At 39.6% G+C, this 17,216-nt stretch overlaps 1 protein-coding gene across 4 annotated transcripts in view; it reads right to left on the minus strand.

Annotated features, from left to right (window-relative positions):
- Positions 1-7,919: 7,919 nt before the first annotated feature.
- Ube2e3 (ubiquitin conjugating enzyme E2 E3) overlaps positions 7,920-17,216 on the minus strand; it is a 62,013-nt gene continuing 52,716 nt past the window's right edge. For 3 of the 4 annotated variants that reach the window (XM_050120405.1, XM_050120416.1, XM_050120425.1), the window contains one exon: positions 14,558-15,191. In XM_050120405.1, coding sequence (XP_049976362.1) covers positions 15,094-15,191 — 98 coding nt within the window. In that variant the 3' untranslated portion in view covers positions 14,558-15,093. Of the gene's footprint in view, positions 8,117-14,557; positions 15,192-17,216 lie in introns of those variants that run through there. The other variant, XR_007588416.1, reaches the window with a different exon arrangement.

Genomic DNA, 17,216 nt, shown 5'->3' on the forward strand with positions numbered 1-17,216 from the left:
AGTCACTGACGTATGTGAGAATCCAGGAAACGACCATGCTCCTTTATGTCCCTTGCGGTCATCAATAACCCTTTGCCCACTAAGACCACAGATATACTTTAAAGAAAAAAAAAGGAAAAAGGAAAAAGAAAGTCCATTACTGATTACTCCCCAAAGATCACAATTATCACTTTTACAGGCAGCAGACATTAGATGGAATCACTGTTTAAATGTATTTCAGCATGTTTAGAACTGAAACCCAGACAGAAAGAGGAAGTACATGTTAGAAATGTGCCCAGGGAGGGGGCTCATTCAGTAGAAATCTTGCCAAGCATTCATGAGGATAAGTGTGATCCCCAGAAACTATGGAAAGAGCCAGGCACGGTGGTATGTGCTTCCAGCTCCAGTCCTGGGAGGCAGACAGCAGATCCCTGCTGCTCGTTAGCCACCCAGTCTATTCCACTGGGGAATGTCAGGCAAGGGAGAGACCATCTCAAAATCCTAGCACTCAGATGACCGAGGATGGCCGATGTCTCGTGATTTGAGGCCAGCCTGGCCTACCTAGAGCAGTGGTTCTCAACCTTCCTAATATTGCGACCCTTTAATACAGTTCCTCAGGTTGTGGTGACCCCAACTATAAAATTACTTTATTGCTATTTCATAATTGTAATTTTGCTACTGTTATGAAATGTAATACAAATATCTGACATACAGCGTAGCTCATATGTCTCCCAGAGCGTCACGACCGATAGGTTGAGAACCACTGACTTGAGAGACTTCGAGGCCAATCAAGGTTAGAAAGTGAAACATTGTTTCAATCAAGTGAAACATTGTTTCAATCAAGTGAAACACTGTTTCAATCAAGCAAAACACTGTTTCGATCAAGTGAAACATTGTTTCAAAAGAAAGATGCAAACAGGAAGGATGGCAGTTGAGAAATGATACCCAAAGTTGACCTCTGGCCTAGAAAAAAAATAAGATTTTTACACAAAAAAAGTTTCTCAAAAAGAAGATAAAAACCTGAATGATGTATTTAAGAATGTATGTTTCAAATAATATGCCTTTAAGAACAGCCACCTTGGGGCTAGAGAGATGGCTGTGATTAAGAACAGTTGTTACAGTAACAGAGGACTGGAATTTGATTCCCATGTGGGGTTTCACAACCATCTACTCCCTATAACTACAGCTCCTGAGAATCTGATGCCCCTTTTAACACCAGGCACACAGAAGCACACACACACACATGCAGGCAGACACCCGTACACAAAACAATAGAAATAATTTAAAAAAGAAACAGCCACCTTTTCTTACACCAAGTCATCTAAATTATTTTTGAAAGCTAAGCACAATTATGTGTTAGGAAACTAACAATACTTATTAAATAATTTTCATAAATCACATGATCTCCTATAAATGGTAGAGTTAAAAACTAGAGCAAAATTATGTAAACTATAAAAGAATTGTCATAAATATGAATTTCATTCTTGTTTTCCTGTTGCTACTTTCAAGAACAAAGTTTGAAGGTTTGGTCCATGTTACTATGGGTACAGTACAAACTAGGAGTGGTAAACTTAAAGCTGCTGGCCAAGGAATGGCTTGAGGCCCCCAAAAAGGTCCTCTGTACATGGCCTAGAAGCCTATTCTCAAGAGTAATTGGGGAAGTGATGTTCAATATGTACATATATGAAAATATCTCCATGTAACATAGTTACCATGCACAATAAATACATACAATCAAAATTTAAAAAAGAAATCTATAAAAAAAAAGGTCAAGTATGTTTAGGACTTAATAATGATTTGACTTATTAGATATGATCTCTGAGAAGCAGACAGGCCTAGTTGAAGAACAGCAAGAAGGCTTTTCATGATAGATGTGAGACTCCATCGGCTTTTACCTTGAACTTCCCACAGCACGTCTTCAGAAGTCCATCAGGGTTGAAAATCCATTGGCCCAACAAAAGGCACTAGGTATAGATTCGGCTAAGCAAGAGGCTAGAGCAATGGAACGAACTTGATGAGTTAGACAGCCAAAGAAGTAGGGCATTTTCCCGAAAATAAAAACTACAAGGAACTATCTGCAATCTTTTATGTTTAGTACAACCAAGACCTCATTCTGTCCTACACGGTGACTGCTATTGACATTTGCATTTTACAAAGGGAACTTTAAACTACAGAGCTGAGCAATTTAGCCATGGCTAGACAGCTGGTGTGGCTTTCAAGCCCGTGGTGGCAATTAGCATTCTGCACACCAATCTTCCTATCAGAAATTCCACCTCAGCAAATATGGTCTTTTTGTAAGAAACCAGAGAGAACTTCTTGGAAGCGTAAAGATATCTATCAAGCCATTCTTCCTCTCTGTTGAGCACAAACGTGAAGTACAAGTCCAGTTAGGTTTTTTTTTTTTTAAAGCACTACAAAATACTAGGTTCTTATTGTCTCATAACAGGCTATTATGCTCAAAACAAAAAAAATATATTGTACAAATGATTCAAGATGGTATGAGTGTCAAACGTGATTAACACATCTTTTTGTGTTAAAATCACTAAAACATGATATTTTACAACTACAACCCCAAAGAATAACAATATGAAATGTAGGAATAAGTTTGATGCAAAACATTTGCTTCCCTATATTCCCTTGATGCCCCATTTTAAGAAATGAATTAATGCTTTCATGGGAACTTTTCAAGGAGTGCACAGAACCAAGAGCACATGAAGAGGACAGAGTCCTAACCCTGCCAGGTTTGGGTGGAGAGCAGAAAGAAAGACCTCAGAGGCAGTAGCTCCTCCATGATCCTTGGGCTAACAAGAGAAAAAAAACACAGCTGAAACTCTCAAAATCTTGGCACCAAAACACAGCATCCTTCAAACACGTTAGAATTTATAAAGGATGAGAGCCAGTCATGAGGTTGGACACATAAAAATGACAATCTTATTTTTGGCTTGATATCTAAGGTAGACAAAGAGGAGGGTCTGCAGCAGTCCCAAGAGAACAGTGGCTCCTGGGCTTATTGGGAAATGGAGGCAGAAGTGTTTCTGGATAGAGAAGTTGCACGCTAACCTTCAGCTGCCGCCACCTCCATAGCCGGGCAGGCAGTCCTGTGTTCAAGGAGGAAAGTATGGTGTGGAGCTGGGAGGCAGCTCTCGAGGCTCCCTGGAAAGCCAGTGAGAGGCAGTCAAAATAGCGACAACACAACAGAAGACGGCAGTTGGGAGATTCCAAAGCAATCACTCGCTTCTTTGCTAAAGTAAGAAAGGGAAATTTGAGGGACAAAAGCAGAAGAAAATGACAGGTGCATTTTCTGTTTGCCCTTAGGCTGTTGGTATAGGACAGTGCTGCTGTTGTAAAGAAGTACAGAGAAATCCTTCATACCAAATGCCTACCAAGCTTTTACGGAGCTCCCAAGACCTCTGGGCTCCTGTGGTCATATACTTCAGAAGGTAGCCAGGAAGACAATTTAAATGGTCATCCCAGTTACAGGAGGACCCTGGCTATCATTTAACTAAGGAAATTGTCCTAAGGGGGTGGGGTGATGTAAGTGGTTTCACAGGGACAGATCCTTGCTGGTGGTGACAGAGCAGCTTGGCCCATCACTGAACTGCTGCGCTTAAGGGGAGCTAGGGAACCCTCCACTGCAGTAAGAGATCTCTGCTGGGAGAGGAGCTGCTCAGGACAGTACTTGACAAGCACCAGTTTGCAGAGATGAATGTTTGGTAAATTACAGTGCAGTTTTCTTTTCTTTTCTGTTTTCAACTTGTAAGGCCAAACAGCTTTAGCCTTTTTTGGATACAGGCTTATTAACATTTGTAGAAAATATTGGTTATTATGCTTTAAAGGAATAAACTTTTTATTTTTTAATGTTTTCATGTTTTGGTTATGTTTTCCCCTCCCCTAACCCATTTAAATCCTCCCTACCTCCCTATCCACAGAACCTCATCATGTTCTTCCTCTCCCCTTCCACAAAACAAAACACATAAAACAAAAAATCAAAACAGACAAATTAGAAACAGCCTATCTGTTGGTCAACTGAGGGATCATGAAATGTGGCACACTTACACAATGGCGTAGTATTTAGCTATTAAGAAAATTTCTCCTCATTGGCTCTGGAGGCTTCTCCAGTGCATTTTCAAGTTCTTAAGGTATCTCAAAGCAAGCCTTGAGAAGATTTTATAAAGAAAAGCCTGCAATATTTAGTACTGATGCTGTCTTTTATCGAACAGCCATAAGTGTGAAATGTCTAACAATACATCCTACTATGGGAAGGAATCGAATATCCAAGTAATTTGAGACCCTGTGCCTACTAATATTTTTAATCCTCTTGACAGCATTACAAGCAACCAACACAGGGCTTCTAAACTTGCAAAGATGAGAGGATACCTTGAGAGGTTGAACGAGAAGCTTCTCCGGCTAACACTTTTGGCAAAAATGGAAATGCTGGCTTATCTTTGCAGCCTGTCAATAGCTCTGAATTCACAATACAGGTCTCTGCCACCTACTTTGGCCTTGTCAGGACTGCAGCTGCCTAGGCTGTGCTGGTCCCCACTCGGCGCCAAGCATCGGGTTAGGAATATAGATTTGCAAGCCTTTCCAACTTTGCCGAACTCTGCCTATTTTAACAAGCCAGTCTAAGTCATGTTCCAGAATTTCTCAAGATCCTAGGTGAGGAGGACAGGACTTGCCATTGAAACAGATGTCTGTCCCTAAGCACCAGAATTATGGACTCCCATGGAAGCTTATTGGACAAGCAGACTTTGCCCTCCAAGCCACACAGATCAATGTGTACATTTTACCGAGCTCCCCAGGGAATTCCCTCAGCAGTTCAATTGGAGGCTGACAGGGGCTGACAGGCCCTATTCTCCTAGAGGACTTTTCCATGAGCAGTCAGTTCCTTGGGGGCCTGTTGTATCAGGCAGAAGCTGGAATACTTTGAGCACCTTTTCACATTCTCAGTCAAAATCCCTACTGCTTGCTTCAAAGCAGACGAGGGCAGTGAGAGTTTTATGAGCGAATGAGCTGTAGAGTCACTAATAAAACTCAACTGTGACCAATTTCCGTTACAACCACATTAAAAAGACACTGGGCAATGACTGGATTTTAAGCCATAGAATCTCTAATGACGAAATTCTAGGAACAATGAAAGGGGCAAACAAAGGCCTGTGAGGTTTGGGGCTGTAAACAGATCAGAATCAGAAACGCCACTGACTGGCTTTGTTTGGTCTCCACTGAATCCTTTCCCTCCAGATTTAACAAGAACTGACTGGATCAAGAATCTGCCTAGAATGACTTGTCACTTAGATTTGCTTCAACCACGCACCTGCAGACTAGTCTGAATTTAGACGTCTGTACGGAAGCCAGTACTACTTCACTGGCTTGATCAGTCTAAGAATGAACCTCATCTGGGTATATATCTGGTGAGTTAGAGTCAGGAGTTGATGTCAGTGTCATAATACACCTTACAGCCCCTATCCACTCCCAGTGTACCATTCTAACTCCAATGCCCACCCCTACAAGTCCGGAAACCCAGGATTACAAACATCACAGGACAGAGAGGATGGTTAAAGATCACAGAAATATAGCTTTTAAATTTTCTAACCAATTCGGATTCACATACCCAACTTCCTGAACTGACAGTCACTAACCAGCGGACTTTACCCATAATCCTATGGTTGCTACACTATCAGTACTTGAATGAGACACACTTTCAGTTTTCTTTCATACATACACACACGCTATTATGTGCCTTAATTTGATGAATGCAGTATTTGCTACATACAACTTCTGAATCAAAATATATCTTTATGTGAAAGTCAATAGTAATCTCAACTTTGCTAACTTTTCCACTTTAGCCATACACCATCTTCCTCTTTAAACACACCCGTGCCAATATTTACATAATCCCAAGGTACTGAACATTACTGCAACATTTTCTTGGATCCAAATAAACTCTATTCGAAATTGACATGGTTTGAAAACCTGGCCCTGAACTTCTGCCTGTGTAACCCTGATTACAATTATTTAAAAGACAGACTACATTAATCCCATCTCGTTGGCACAATCCTATTCAATACAACTGACTAATATGAATAAGATCTTTCATGGGTGAGGCTGTGCCCCATTTCTGTAACATGCACAAAAGACGTTTCTGTCTGTTTATACATTATAGAACACTTAATACATAAAGACAAATTCTCCAATCACTTTATCAATCAAAATCAACCAATCATTTTTATGTGTAATGTTATTTACAAGCAAACTACATAGCTGCAAGTTATGTTATACAGTGAGGGGGAAATTAGTGTTCAAGTTGTAATATTAGAATTAAAGATGAATTCTTTTAAGAAACTATTATAAACATACAATATATAGTATGCACAACAATTCATCAAATACCCACCAGTTTGAGCCTTCATCCCAAGTTACAATTTCCTTTTCCATTTCTCTTAAGTAAATGAATTAAGAGGATACTCTTGATGGTCTGCATTCACTATCTATAAAAATGCTATAGATTTTTCATAGTTGTTTTGCATTCTATGTGGTCATGGTTAAAATTTAAGTTTGGGGTACAAATATTCCCATGCTGTCCTCAAGCTGACTGATACTCTTATGCCAATCTTATTGTTTACTCCAAAGGACTAGGCATGGCTGTAATGCAGACACCAAGAGATACAGAAGTCTTAGGGGACCAGCCTGGTTCTGCTGTATGGCAACTTCACCACCTCAGGCCAGACACAGTGCATCCAAGCAACCTGTTATATACTGTGAAGTGAATGTTTAGTTTCTTTGGTTTTATTATATAGAAAAAAAAAGTATATGCTAGCATCTGAAGTTTTCAAATAAAAGGTAGATCCCTTATTTGAAAACAGAATAAGAACCATTAGAAAAACAGCACTTCGTATTAACCAGCCTCAGTAAAATGTTTTTGTATCATTCTGAATGAGTTCACCCTTACAGGTTTCGCCAACAGTTCTGGAAGGCTGGCCTGGATTCCTTTGGTCACACACTGACATCTAGTGGAGATTTATAGTGAGCCTTGGGCCACCTTACACCCTAAAAAACAGTTCTCAACCTTCCTAATGCTAAGACCCTTCAACATAAGTTCCTCATGTTGTGGTGACTCTTGACCATAAAAATATTTTTGCTAATACTTCATAACTGTAATTTTGCTGTTAGGAATTGTAATGTAAATGCCTGATAGGTAGCATATCTGATGTGCAACCCTTGAGGAAGGGTTGTTCAACACCCAAAGGTGAAATGGCCCACAGGCTGAGAACCACTGCCCTAAAAGAACTCATTCTGATAGGAGCAGACGGAAGCAAAACCACCAATTTTTATTCAAAGCATCAAGAACAAACACAAAGATTAAGTAAAGGTATATCTTCTTCAAGTCTTGCTTTCAATATTGGCCAGAACACAAGGCAGAAAAGGAGTTAGGAGGGTGGAGGTGAGGGTGCTGAAGACCTATTTGGTATGGGATGTTGGAGAGTTCCACCAACCATCTGTTTAATTTACAACTCGAAAGGACACATAACTCTACCCAACTGCTCTTTTCAAGAGTGGAAACCAGCAAGCAAATTTGCTTAACAACACAGGTACAGGAAAATGGAGAGGTGAGAAGCCTCCCCAGGCTTCCTACCACATCCCATGAGTTAAAATTCTCCATGGTTAGATTTTATTAATTCCAAACAAGCACATGTTATGTGTATGCTTACACTACATCACTGAGTATTTATCTAAACCTATTTACTCACCACACTCCGAAATAAAATAGATACAACATTTATTCTACTTTCCCAAGCTTTCAAAGCATGCAGCACTATCAATAAACGCATGGCATTTTCCCTAGGAAATAAAACTGAGGGTCCAGGAGGAAGTCGATAAAACACCTTCATACTTTATTTAATACACAAGCATCCAAATCAAGTAAAATTAATATTTAAAGATTGTTATAATCACACTTGTATCTGCTACACGCTGAGTTTAAACCATGTCCCCTCCACCACCTTGGTGAAGCTGGAAAGAACCGAGTAGATGGTCTGATCCACATCAGGCTACCTCCTTGTTCTCCTTAGCTTCAACCACGGGATGGGCTTGCTGGTTCCAATGCACAGGAGAAGTTGCAGAGGAGGCCTTCTGGAAGCTGGAATAAAGCATATATATATACATCGCTGTGTGCTTAGGGTCTGTCTGCTCGTGACAGACTTTCCATACATCACTTCTGGGAGTAAAAAAGAAAAAACAAGAAACATAGAAGCAGGAAAGTGAAAACCTCCCACTGTTGTTCTGGAAGGACCAGTACTAAGACAAATCCTCAGAAACTATGCATGGCACAGATTTCCTCCTGAGAAGAATGTAGATGAGCTTGCTGCTGCTGCATCCAAAATAATTCTAATTCCTAAAATGTTTCCCCTCTCTCGTTGCTTCTGTGACTCTGAATTATCTAGAGACGATTGGCAAGACCAGCGCTAGAGTGTAAAAACCCTACGTGAGCCTCAAGGCAGCCACGTTACATATATAAACGATCCATCCTTAGACAGACATAATTGTTGGCACTCTTTACGTGTGAAAGGAATAACAAGGCAGAAAGAAGTTCGGGGAGAATGGCCTTGTGGGTGGTGAAGAGCTGTTTGGTGCTGAGATGTTGGAGAGCTCCCCCAAACATCCCTTTAACTCACAATTCTAAAGGACACATGGCCATGCTCAGTGGCTCTGAGAACAACATCCCAAACTGATACGCAGGTCTTCAGCAGTTAACAGAGAATTCCAATGTTGAAAGCTGAGACAAAAACCAAGCAAGCAAACAAGCAAACAAAACAAAGAAAAAACAGGACACAATGAGAGACCAAGCAAAACCATGCTCTACAGGGAGGTGTCATACTGCATAGAACTTAATGGTATTTTCTTAACATTTGTTCTCCAAGTAACTCACAATGCACATTGTTTTGCCACTAAATATTCTCTGACACTATATTTTGCAGTGTTGTTCACTGGAATTAGCCCAATTATGTAACTGAAAAAAGAATTCAGATTCTAAAAAGTAGGGGGAAAAATCCCAGTTACAGAACAAGATAGCAAATAAACCGGTGGTGATATTGCTTGGCTGTGAAGTTCAGCTTACAAAAGACCCAGAAATCTGAACTTAGGTATCAAGTTATCATTAGAATATTTTATTCACTAGCTATTAAGATAATTACTTAGCTGGTTTACTGAGAGCACACTGAAATTTTTAAGTTGTGATTCCCATATTTGTTCTTTTTAAAGGAAAATGTCAAAAAATGACAGATTGTAACCTTGGTAATATTTTTACAAATGTATATTTTGACTTTATGATGGTAGGTTTTGACAGCAGTATTTAGAGTCATGGGCAGGATTCCAGCTTTGAAACTAAGGCTACTATCCCTATTTGTTAAGAGAGCAGATTCTGGTCGTTTTCAGAAGCTATAAATCATTGGGCGGTGCATATTCGCCACCAAGCTGGTCTTCCAGCTCCAGTCTCTGGGGATACTGCGCTATGGAACAGTTTTCCAGATGGGCTCAGAGCTGTAAATACTAAAGGAAGCAGCTGTTAGAAGACCAGACTATAGTATGTTCTATGAGATGAATCTATGTGTGGTCACAGCACCTGTGCACAATGTATTTAATCTCAGAAGAAGAATCTGCAGTAGCAGCATAGATAACTAACACTTTCCAGAACCACCACCCTTTGTGACCTGGGCTTCCCTGGACATGAAGAAAATACAGACAAGTCTGACGTGGAGAAGCAGAGGAAACTTTATTGATCTCTTTAACCTTCCAGCAATGAGAACAAGCAAGACAGTATTTTTAACCCAAGCTCAGAAGAGTACACCTTTTTCCAGAATTTAGATGGGTTGGGTGGTTTTCCAGGTGTAGTGCCTCCCTAAATCACACCTTCAGGTCCACCATCATCACCACAGGCAACACACACACACCTCATTGCCAAGGGGAATGTGTCTGTACTTTCTCTCTAGGAGGCCCCACTGGAACACTGTAACTTCCTGTGGGCTTTTGGAATCCCATGGCAATTTATACCTAGTATTCCTGAACGATAAACAGGGTTATGTAAATTCTGCTTTTAAAATACTCGAGGGAAAAAAGATACATTGAGAAGGATGTAACAAGCTGCCAGTCAAAATACAAAATGATTTCCAACTTTAGTTAGCAAGATACAGGACTTCAGAAATGCTAATAGATTCATGGCATGCCCTTCTATAAATAAAGACTTCTTTTAATTGCGATCCTCTAGCCCAGGCATGGACAGGGAGGGCAGTGTAAGCAAAGCATTTGAGAAGAGGCACTGAAGGGAATAAACTGGAATAGAGGGTGACCACTGCGCTCCTTCCCATCGCTGCAGGGTTATGTGATGATTCCAGCTTACCATGAGCTTCTCCAACGGTTCACTTTAAGTCTGGGAGATTTTGTGTGCACAATAAGATACAACCAAATACTAGCCAGTCTTACTAGAAACATCACTATGATGTCAAAACAAGTGACACATGCCAAACTGCTATGTAGGACATCCACCGTTAAGAGCTTGCCTACTCGCGAAGCCTCATTTTATGAAGGTGCCTACACATAGTTAAATATGGTTACGTGTAGTTTGCATCTCTGGAAGCTAAGATTTCCAAATACTCAACAAATTCTGAGGGAAGAAAAGTACAAAGTAGCCCACTCATCACTGAATTATTTTGGACTAAACAGAAAGCTCAATTTTAGCACTGCCAAATGCTCTTAGGTTCAGACTGCAATGTGCCACCTCACCATCTGTCTTGAAGCACCAAGTCCACATTTAAAACATGAATGTGCCCAGCAAAGGATCTTAAGCAATGCTAGCATTTGTGCTTAACTGAAACTTAAACATGGCCAGGTCACAGGGCTGCATGTATCAACATCTAACTACTATGTATAATGTCTAGGAGGAAGGACAAGAGACGGAGTGTGTTTTTGTGTGTATGTATAATGTTGAGAAGGGGCGGGAGATAAAGTGTGTTTTCTCTTTCTGCCTTTAATGTGTGTTCCGGGCTCACTCAGGAGGTCATGTTTGCATGGCAAGCACTTTTATCTGCTGAGCCATTTTTCTAGCCCAAGAATATTTAAAATGGCAGCTAGTATTAAGTATATTGAATATTATATAGATTTATATAAACATTATGCGATTGATTTTATTGTTATATCAGCAGGGACATCTGTTTAGCTTCTTATTCAGCAGAAAACAATTTTTTTTTAACTAAGAGATGTTTTTCTTTTGCTATGGAGAAAAACCTATCTGGACAGGAAAGTGATAAACTACCTAATAAGAATGTGTAAATGTATTCATCTCTGCATGTTTCATATTCTAAAAAAACTAAGCAATTATCAAGCATTTAAACTTTGAAGAACAAACTCTCAATGTAAGTCAGTTAGGTTATACAGTATATGTGTCTTCTAACCACTATCTGCCCACCCACTCCCTACGTTTCCCAAAAAGAGAAAGATAAAAAGGAGTTCTTGACTTTTAGAGAGGTCACTAGGCTTGTTGCTGAAAGTGGAAGACAAATGCTCGGTTCTCTGTGATGCATGTGCAGATGGTGTCTGAGGAAAACAGACGGACAAACTAACAGGTAAGAGAGCGGTGAGACACACATGCTCAAAGGGTGGATGTGAGACAAACTGAGGAGACCTGAGGGGAACACCTTTCAGTGACTTGCATGAGACAGATCTCCACAATTACGGTACTCACTGTCTACGTGCCAAACTATTTATTTTGTTAAGTTCTGCTCTACTTTAGAATATACCCAGGACTAAGCTCCAGCGTTCTGCTGCCTAACCTACACCTAATGACAAAGACTAAAGGATGTCTGTAACCACACACACACACACACACACACACACACACACACTTCGGTTTCTTAGCATTTATGTATGTTGACATTGGGAGTTCTTCCTTAAAATTCACTCTGGACTTCCAGTGCAGACACAAGCAGTTGCAAGCACATCAGGTGGCAAACTGGAAGATGCTGGTTCCAGGGCATTCCCTTCAGGAGCTGCTTGTGAGTTCAACAGTCAGAAAGGAAAGAAAACTGCAAAAACAGAAGCGTGCATGCCTGGGACAGATGTGTACAGGTCTCAGTTCTAGGTTAACAGGGTGGACTGTCTGACAGTGAGCAAGGCTTTAACACTCATTACTACTGATAGGCAGTTACATAAGCCACTCAGCACTGTATCCTGTGACCATTCTGGAAGCACTAACAGTCCACTGTGCAGAAATGCTCTACTGAACACTGGAGACAGACAATGAAGAACTCCAGAAGGGGAAACTGAGGAACTAGTGAGATTTGACTTAAATAATGGGTATGTACTAAAGTCTAATTATTATTATTGGAGTATTGCTTGAAAAAACTAATGAGACTTGATATAATACAAAGAGGCTTGAACATTTGCTTACTCTAAATAAGGAACATTAAATGAAGTATAACAATAATGCAATTACCGTAGGATTAGTTTCTTAAGGTGGATTGACAAAACACAATTGATGTTTCAGCTCATACTTAAATGATCTGTCCAAAGCCCACAGTTTGAACTGCAACTAGCAGTGTGTTAATAACCTAGGCATCACCATGAAGACAATGGCAGTCTCAGGACTGAACGGCCTCTCAGCATTCATGCCTGTCATTCTTCTATTACTTGTCAACACCACTGGAAACCAGTGGACTGACTAAAGTTCTTCTACAAATCAGAGACAGAACTCAAAGCTCTTCTGAGAAAAGGTAGCATGGTAAAAAATACAAATTTTTATTCCCACAATTAGTTAAGATTTCCTAGTTCAAAAGAAAAGGTCATGTCCATGTAATTAAAATAACATATCTGATACGCTTATCAGTACAAACTTTTAGATGTGGTTATGTCAAACGCTTATCAGTACAAACTTTGAGATGTGGTATGTAAGGTGGTTTTTAGTATTACTCATCTCATTTTCAAGTTTTTAAACAAAGGTTGTTCCGGTAACGAATACTAATAAACTACCTTGTATTCATTAGAAATAAATCTGAAACTAAAATTGGTTCTTAAAGATCTACTGAAATAATTTATCTAATTTTAGAAATTATAATAATCGATGAATAATTCTCTTACAGGCAACAGTTACAGCGGGTATGCATATCAGACACGGTTTTGCACAGCCCAGCTCCTCAGAGGGTGTGCGATCATTACGACACTACAGGTCCGACAGGACACATGGTGGCCCGGCCACTCTCACACACTCACAAATCACAACTGGAAGGGCAACACAGCAACACCCCAAGGCTCGGGACTTCCGAGACCAAAAGAAGCTTATTACTCTAGGGTAGAATGACCCATCTCAGCAGTGGGATGAAGTCCTTTCCACAGCTTACCATGATTAATGAAAATGATTTTAACTATCATGCACGGCCTCCACTCTCATCATATTGACTTGAACTGTGGATTTTTAATTTGTTTAAAATAAGAATCAGAAGTTTTCTGAAATAAAGCTTAAATGTTCTATCATTAACATGTTGTTCACTGTGTGTGTGTGTGTGTGTGTGTGTGTAGCACTTGTAGAAATGAGAAACCTGTTAAATTTAAGTTTTTCCCTGATTTAGTATTTCTATCATCAAATATTTGAGCAGAAGCCCATATTTTAATAGTGGTAGTCTATGTAACTAATATGACTCACTTCCCTACAGAAACGTCTGTGTCTGAGTACGTGTGTGGTGCTGGGGGTGCCAAGGTAGCCTTAACCACTGAGCTGGCATTCCCCAGTCCAAAGCAAGGCTTACTCTTATTCTAATGATAAATTTCCATAAATTGTATGATGGTGCTGTATTACCATATTTAGGATCGGAAAAGAAACTGACCACAGATAATTTATTCCAGGCACAGGGGGAAAAAATAGTACAATCATATTGTTTACAATTCTCTTAAGAAAGCTTAATAATTACAAGCTAAATAGTACACTTCATAATTACAGTTAGAAGTTATTTAAGCTCTACATCCTTACAATAGTATGTCTTCAACAGAGAGCGCCACATCTGCACATGAACACACCTTCTATCTTAAGGGAAACAGGGCCTTTGCGCCTCTGGCTACACTTGCTGGCCATGGATCACAGTAACAGTAATGCACCATAAAAATTCCAGATCAGGATTAAAGGGAACAGCACCATAGAAAAGCAGTCACAGAATAGCAATTATCTGACAGTATTGCCCAGCTTTTAATAGACATCACCACTTTGGAAACAAATGCTCTGTAAGACATGGAGAGGGTCCTGAATAATCCAGGACTTCATTTTCAACTCAAATATTACATCATCAATGTAGAATTCATGTTTTTTTTTTTTTAAAAAAAGACCAATGGTTTAAATCCAGCTTCACATTTAAGCCCACTATATGCTCTCCTTAAAGGAAAAAACTCTACACACTTAAGATTTTTAAATGCTTTCAATTTAATAATTCATCCATTTGTACTAGTCCTTAATAATCAATCTTCATAGCCACATCTTTATTTCGTCAACAATCATCTCAGACACACCTTCTGACAAGACTTTCAACATTACGACAAGAAGCTATGCCTTCAGGAGCATGTTTATTGTGTTTGAGATGATACATCAGTGCTCTCTGAGCTACAGAGGGTAGAAGGAAATCCTCTCATTACAAACTGACAAAGGGAAAGGTAAAACATCTTCACAACAGCATGAACCACATACTCAGAAAGAGATCTGGGCTTAATACAAATGACATAATTCCTAGTCATCTACAGCTACTTTTATAACTTCATACAGATAATGAATTAGGCTAAAATGCACTATAATATTTGGTAGACTTCAGGACCAGTATCCTTAGTACATCACAAAATACATTTTGATATCCCAAAGAAGCAAGACTTGCAAGTAGGCATTTTAAACGTAACTAATCTACAGCTACAAAGTTCTACTCTTGATAGCATTTACCTTTTGGGGGAGTCTCCCAGTCTCCAAAGGATAAAGGCAGAGAGTAGAATCAGTATAACATATACACAGAAGTCCGTATTGTAAAGGCTATAAAGATCCGAAGCACAGTGGGAAGAGGCCTTCTGCTCCTTCACACTGCATACAAATTATGAGAATTATGTTGCGTATCTCTTGGTCCACTGTCTGGCTATCCTGTCATGTTCTGCTCTGTTGGTCAAATACTGAGTGGCTATGCTTCCAACCAAAGGATCCGCTGGAAAAGTGAAAACAATATTAAGACATCATGTGTGCTTTACACGTACAGTTCTAACATGGCATTACAGTATAAGTTATATTTTAATACAGTATGCTTTGATTTTTCCAAAGAAAATAATCTATGGTGATATAAGCCCCTTTTAGTGAAAAAGTCAATGGTAAATTAACAAAAATTTTAAATTTTATTGGGAATCATATGACTACTGTATTTACATTATTTTTACTTGCATCTCTCCCCAAACCATTCACTCAAATTCAAAACATCTGTCATTATCATTGTTACACGATATCATATGCATACCCTCCCCCACTTGTAGGTTCACGGGTTTAGGGTCAACCACTTAGGGGTAGAAAAGACATATTCTTGCTCCTCAGCAGCCACTGATTGTAGCGCGCTCTCTCTCTCTCTCTCTCTCTCTCTCTCTCGCTCTCTCTCTCTCTCTCTGTGTATGTGTCTGTCTGTCTGTCTCTCTCTCTCTCGCTCACTCTGTGTGTGTGTGTGTCTGTCTTTCTCTCTCGCTCACTCTGTGTGTGTGTCTGTCTGTCTGTCTGTCTCTCTTTCACACACACACACACACACACACACACACACACACACACACACACACGGCATGTCAATCGCTAACGTCACTGTGCAGGTCTTCCTTCTGCAGCCTAAGATATTCTGTTGCAATATTATAGATGCAGCTTCTCTGTCACGTTATTCTTGACATTTTGTTCAACTATGAAAGTGGAATAGAAGGTGTATTTTTGTCTTGTTATGCATCTTAACATAAGTTTTACATAAAGCTTCCATCTTATAATGCTATTCAGAATGAAATGTTCCCTGACAGTCATACAGTTATGTCTCTAATTGTAAACACAAGCCACTAAAAAAAAAACTTACCTGTCATTTCATTTTAAATATAATTTTAAAGTAAAAGTGAATCTGAGATAAAAAACAACTTTCATAAGCAAAGTATGTGCACATGGTGCAGGAAGTGTTCAAAACACAGCCATACTGAAGAGTAAAGGATTTCCCTTTTAGACTCCAAGACACACAACCCTCTCCCTGGCAAACAACTACTAACACCTTTAAATTCTTTTTTAGAGATATCCTATATATGCCTTAGATGTAGAACATAACAATATTTGTTGAGTATAGATGTATCTTTTCAAGAATCTCTGTATCTTGATACACTAGATCTAAAAGACTATCTCCCCATAAGTTCAGAACTGTTCCATTCTTCAACAGCTGCGGTCTCTTTGTGGACACTCAGGTTATTTCCACTTGTTTACTTAAACAAATGCACAATTATCTCTTCTTCTCTCCTCCTTGAACTCTCTCAAGCCCTCACAGTAGCGACTTGTAGGTCTAAACATGACTCTAACAGGTTGGCTACCCATGTTCAATTTCTTAGGAGGGATTTTACAAGTCATTAACTATACACTAATAACTTTGAGTTTCTACATAACAATCTAGACTGACTGATGAGGAGTAACTGCAATAGCCGTTACTGCTCTATTTAACAGTTAAGTTTTAATACAAAAAGGGAGAAACCCCCAGTTACCAGGTGAGTAGAGTAAAGCACATGGCAACATGGAAGGATGGACACTGCTCAACTCCTACAGAAATGATCTGTACAGTCCCAGTTTAGGAAGTAGAGGTTCCATAGCTGATAGTACAAAAATCATCACGGAGGGGTACGACATTGTTGTGGAATTTGACTATGTGAAGATATGTTACATTTGTTTATGTTGTAGAATATTTTTTTATGGAAAAATGTGTTACATTTGTTTTGCTGCCTTTTTAACACTGCAAAGACTTGCTACGTTTATTTTGTTGCATTTGTTTAATTATGTAAAGATGTGCTGCTGTTTCATCTGCTTGCATAAGGCACTTGGATCGGCCTCATAAAAACCTGACCTAGGTAGTAAAAAGTAACTAGTCAGTAGAGGGATAGGTGGGGCTGGTGTACAGAAAGAATAAGTAGGAGGAAGAATCTAGGGAGAGGGAGAGGGAGAGGGAGAGGGAGAGGGAGAG

This window comes from Alexandromys fortis, unplaced genomic scaffold (assembly GCF_014885135.2).
Source record: "Alexandromys fortis isolate MF-2015 unplaced genomic scaffold, M_Fortis_MF-2015_v1.1 scaffold_8_1_9099942, whole genome shotgun sequence".
NCBI lineage: Eukaryota > Metazoa > Chordata > Mammalia > Rodentia > Cricetidae > Alexandromys > Alexandromys fortis.